Raw genomic sequence first — 4,208 nt, 5'->3', positions numbered from 1 at the left:
CTGCCTCCTTCCTGTAGCACGTCCATGACCCTCAGAGGACGGGAGAGCTCCTGCCACAGGGTCCCCAGACCCCTGTCCTGGCTGAGGCTCTGTCTGAAATTTTCACACTTTTGCCTATATCCCTTGCAACAGCTGTGAAAAACCTAAGTCATCATGTCCCTCAACTTCCTGTTGCATTCCCAGAATTCTTCCCTCAATAAAAATATCAAGTTGCCCGCAGTATTGACAAAGAGCATTCTGTGGAACTCTGCCCTGTGACTTCCTGATTTTCCTTCCCTCATAAACAGAGGGCAGGGCTGGGGTCCCAGGGAGTCCGGAGCAGAGAGCCCAGGAACACTCAGGCCAGCGCTGCCCTCACACCTGCAAGATGAAGGTCTTCGCAGCTGCCCTCCCCTTCCTCATCCTTGCTGCCGCCCTTGGACCCCAGACCCATGGACTGGCACCTGATGGTGAGTCAGTGAGCCTTTGCCCTGGTGACCAATCTGGTGGTAACCTGAATTCCAGGGAGGAGACAGAGGGCTGTGGAGATGAATTTGGCACCTGCTTAAAGGCAGCAGCAGCAGGGGCTGGACCTTTCCCTGTGGCCTTTGGTCCCTGGGGAAAGTGTGCACAGGCGACTCGGGAAACAATTCTCTTCCCTCTTCATGGCCAGAATCATGTCATACCGCCTCTTAGCTGATATGGGACCTTTATGAGCTTGAGCCAAAGAGCTGTAGCAGATGGTGAACTTGGGAAAGAAGCACAGTCACCTCTAGAACTAGTGTATCCCATGCAGTGCGAAACTACCAATCTGAAGAGGAGATGGGACGAGCCGGGCTAGTGACTCACCCGAGTCCACCCAACTGATCCACTGATTCACTAACACGTGGAAATCTATGCTGCCTTGTACAAGCAGAAAGTACTGCAATTGTCTTACAGATATTAATACACTGAATCCTCCTAACAACCCTGTGGAAGAGACTGCCAGCAACTGCAATGGGTTTCAGTATTTTTGTAAGATTTTATTTATTCATTTTTAGAGAGAGGAAGGGAAGGAGAAAGAGAGGGAGAGAAACATCATGTGTAGTAGCCCATTGTGTGCCCTCTACTTGGGACCTGGCCCCTAATCCAGACATGTGGACTGAGTGGGAATCCAACCAGCAACCCTTTGGTTTGCAAGCCCATGCTCAATGCACTGAGCTACACCAGCCAGGGTGGTTTTGCATATTATTATTAGTCTCATTTTACACACGAGAAACTGGGGCACAGAGGCCTTGGATAACATGCTGAGATTTCACAGCCAGTAAGTGGTGGAGTTGGGATATGATCTAGCCAGGAAGCTGTTATGAAAAGTAAACCAATCCATTTAAGACTTTATTTCGCCAGCCCCACACACATCTTACAAGCACACTGGAGGCTACCCACATGCCTCATTAAACATGGCTCATACGTAACTGCGTAAGAAATGAGCCAACAGTTCAGTGTGTTCGCCTGACCAGCATAATGCAGGCCTCCAGTCCCTTTCCCAGAACACAGGGGCCAGTGCACTTTCAAATGCAGAGTCTTTCAGGTTTTAAAAGGTGATACAATATCACCGGCAACTCCACTTCCAGGCACACACCTAAAAGAACTGGAAGCAGGTACCTGGGAGACACAGGTACACCCGTGCTAACAGCTGCATCATTCCTAACACACCATGGGGGGAAGCACCCCACGTATCCATCAACAAATGAATGGATTCAAAGTGGGGGAACATATTGTACACACAACAGAATCTTATTCAGCTGAAAAAGACAGAAATTCATTACATGCTGCAACATGGGTGAACAGTGAGCAGAGGAGCTGGGGGACGGGGAAGTGGGGAGTTACTGTTTAGCCGGTACAGAGGTGCAATTTTATGAGATGAATAAAGCCCCGTGGATAGTCTCTGGTTTTAGTTGCACAATATATGAACGTCCTTAGTGCTTTAAAGTGTACATTGGAAAATGTTTGATCAGGTTAATATTTGCTCAGTCTGGTCTAAAGTACACAGCTTCTGTTCTTTCTCTGAGCCCGAAAGCATCGAGACTGTTCTTACCCCTTTGATGGCATTTCCGCCTTGTCTTATCTGATCACTGAGCCCTTCAAAGTCCCCCCAGGTCTCTTTGCCAGTCATTCCCCTGATAACCACAGGGACTGATAAAAGTGTATTCACAGTAGTCAGCACAGGAAACACAGAGCTCACTCTTGTGTTGTTATTTCTTAATTACTGCACTGTTTCCACACAAACCCCAGGAACCCACTTCTGCCCACCTGCACGTCCTTCTCGGGTCGCCATCCTGCAGGGCCCTGAGTAAGGGTCTGAGACAGAAAAGCAAGGTCAAAATTGTACACTTTATATTATGCGTATTTTACTGCACATTCAAAAAAATAAACATATTTTCAAATGATAACACATAACTGGACATTCTCAACAGTCCTGGCAGACTCTGGGAAGCACACTAGAATCAAATAGCAACATTTCAGCCGCTGACAGACACGAATATTCATACTAATGGGTCAAAGACTATAAATAGCCTCACTTCCCTTTGGGGCACATTGTGCCACCCAATCACTTAATGAAAAACATCTTTCGGTCTCCAGAGCCCTGTGGGTTCCAGAAATGCACGGGGAGCATGTTATGGACTATGTCACATGGTGTGGCTGTGCGACTGATTTATCCATGTGACATTTGCTGTTTGCTTTCTGTATTTAAAGTCAATAGGAAAGAAAGGAAGTCAATAGAACGTTTTCATGTCTCAAACATTTTCAAAGTTCCCTCAAAAATCTCAGGGCACCAATGAGACAATGGGCCGGGAGGCAGGCCCAGAACCCGGACGGGTGCCCAGTGTCCAGCAGCAATGCTGCCCCCACCCCGGGGGCTGGGCTGGGGGTGACACAGGTAGAGATACGGACACAGCGCTGCCTCCCAGTGATTCCTCCTCCCTCCTTGTCTCTTTCTCCCAATAGAACTCGGGTTGGCCATACGTGAGCCGCATCGTCCCATGATACAGCATGCAGGTAAATGTTTGTGGCGTGCATGTAAAAGCAGCTGCTGGGTAAAGATCTGCTCAGTGGCTTCAGTCCTCATTTGCAGGACATGGGGAAAGGGGGAGGGGACATCTCCAAGGGAGACCAGGGTGCACTGTGGGTCCCTCCCCATACACGACCTCTGTCCCACTGGCTGTCCTGGAGTCTGCCAACCTTGGGGAGAAGGCCCTCTCTGACGCCTCCTGCAGCATCGGACCTTCCCCTTCTGGGAGAAGGGGCCCTGGCCCTGCTGGGTGCACAGCTCAGCCCTGGGGAGGGAGCAGGAGATGCCAGCAGGTGCTGCACAGGAGGAAATCCCCCTTCTTGAGTCCTTCCCTGTCCCACCCTCCCCTGTGCTCTGGGGACAAGGGGGAAAGGATGTAGTTCCCTCAGAAAGAGGCTCCGTCCTTACACGGACCTTTCTCCTGCTACAGGCGTGCACCGTCCCACTGACTGCTGCTCTTCCTTCACCCCACGAAGTATCCGATGTAAAATCATGGAGAGTTATTATGAAACGAGCAGTGGGTGCTCCCAGCCTGCTGTCATGTAAGTGCCAAGCCTACGGGCCATGTCTTGGGGTTGGGGATCTGATGATGGAGGGCAGTCGGAAAAGTCTCACCCTCTGGATGCTTTGAAGTGGGCAGAGGTTCGTGTCCTCGTTAGGATCCTGCCCAGCATCAGACATGAGATGCTCCCAGTGACGGGGGAGGCTAGGGAGGGGAGGGGAGAGCAGGAGCAAGGCTGCCCCGGGAAGCTCCCCTGAGTCACTGAGGGGGTGTCCGAGGCAGGCTCCATGGGAGGAGACCCCCTGAGACCCTGCAGCAGAGAAAGGGAGGAACAAGATGGGCTGAGTGGGGGAGTCCCAGGGGCAGGGAGGATGGGGCTCCCCAGCCTTATTTGCAGAACCCTCTTCACTGCACAATCTTTCTCCCTAGCTTCATCACCAAGAGGGGGCAGCAGGTCTGTGCAGACCCCCACAGTAGGAGAGTTCAGCATTGTTTGGAGAAGCTGAACTCAGAACTTGGAAAACGGTTGGGTGAGGAGGAGCTGTACTAGATGCCATGCACCCACCTCCGCTCTCACCTCCTGGGAGTTTCTTGGCCTGAATTCTTTTGTCAAAAGCAACAATTACTGTTCTGTTCTCTTTGTAAAAACTGTGCACCAATAAAAAGTACCCAATT

General features: G+C 50.8%; 1 protein-coding gene across 1 annotated transcript; it reads left to right on the top strand.

Moving 5' to 3' along the window:
• The first annotated feature begins 271 nt into the window (after positions 1-271).
• Positions 272-4,208, top strand: LOC119001525 (C-C motif chemokine 15-like). Its single transcript, XM_037066931.1, has 4 exons — positions 272-449; positions 2,968-3,018; positions 3,462-3,573; positions 3,963-4,208. Exons 1-4 carry the CDS (start codon positions 368-370, stop codon positions 4,081-4,083), a joined length of 366 nt encoding a protein of 121 aa, XP_036922826.1. The 5' UTR covers positions 272-367; the 3' UTR covers positions 4,084-4,208.

The sequence above is a fragment of the Sturnira hondurensis genome, unplaced genomic scaffold (genome assembly GCF_014824575.4).
Source record: "Sturnira hondurensis isolate 20B ecotype Veracruz unplaced genomic scaffold, ASM1482457v3 Scaffold0001221, whole genome shotgun sequence".
In the NCBI taxonomy this organism is placed as follows: domain Eukaryota; kingdom Metazoa; phylum Chordata; class Mammalia; order Chiroptera; family Phyllostomidae; genus Sturnira; species Sturnira hondurensis.
Note: the sequence above shows the minus strand (reverse complement) of the source record. Positions and strands in the feature narration are given on the sequence as shown.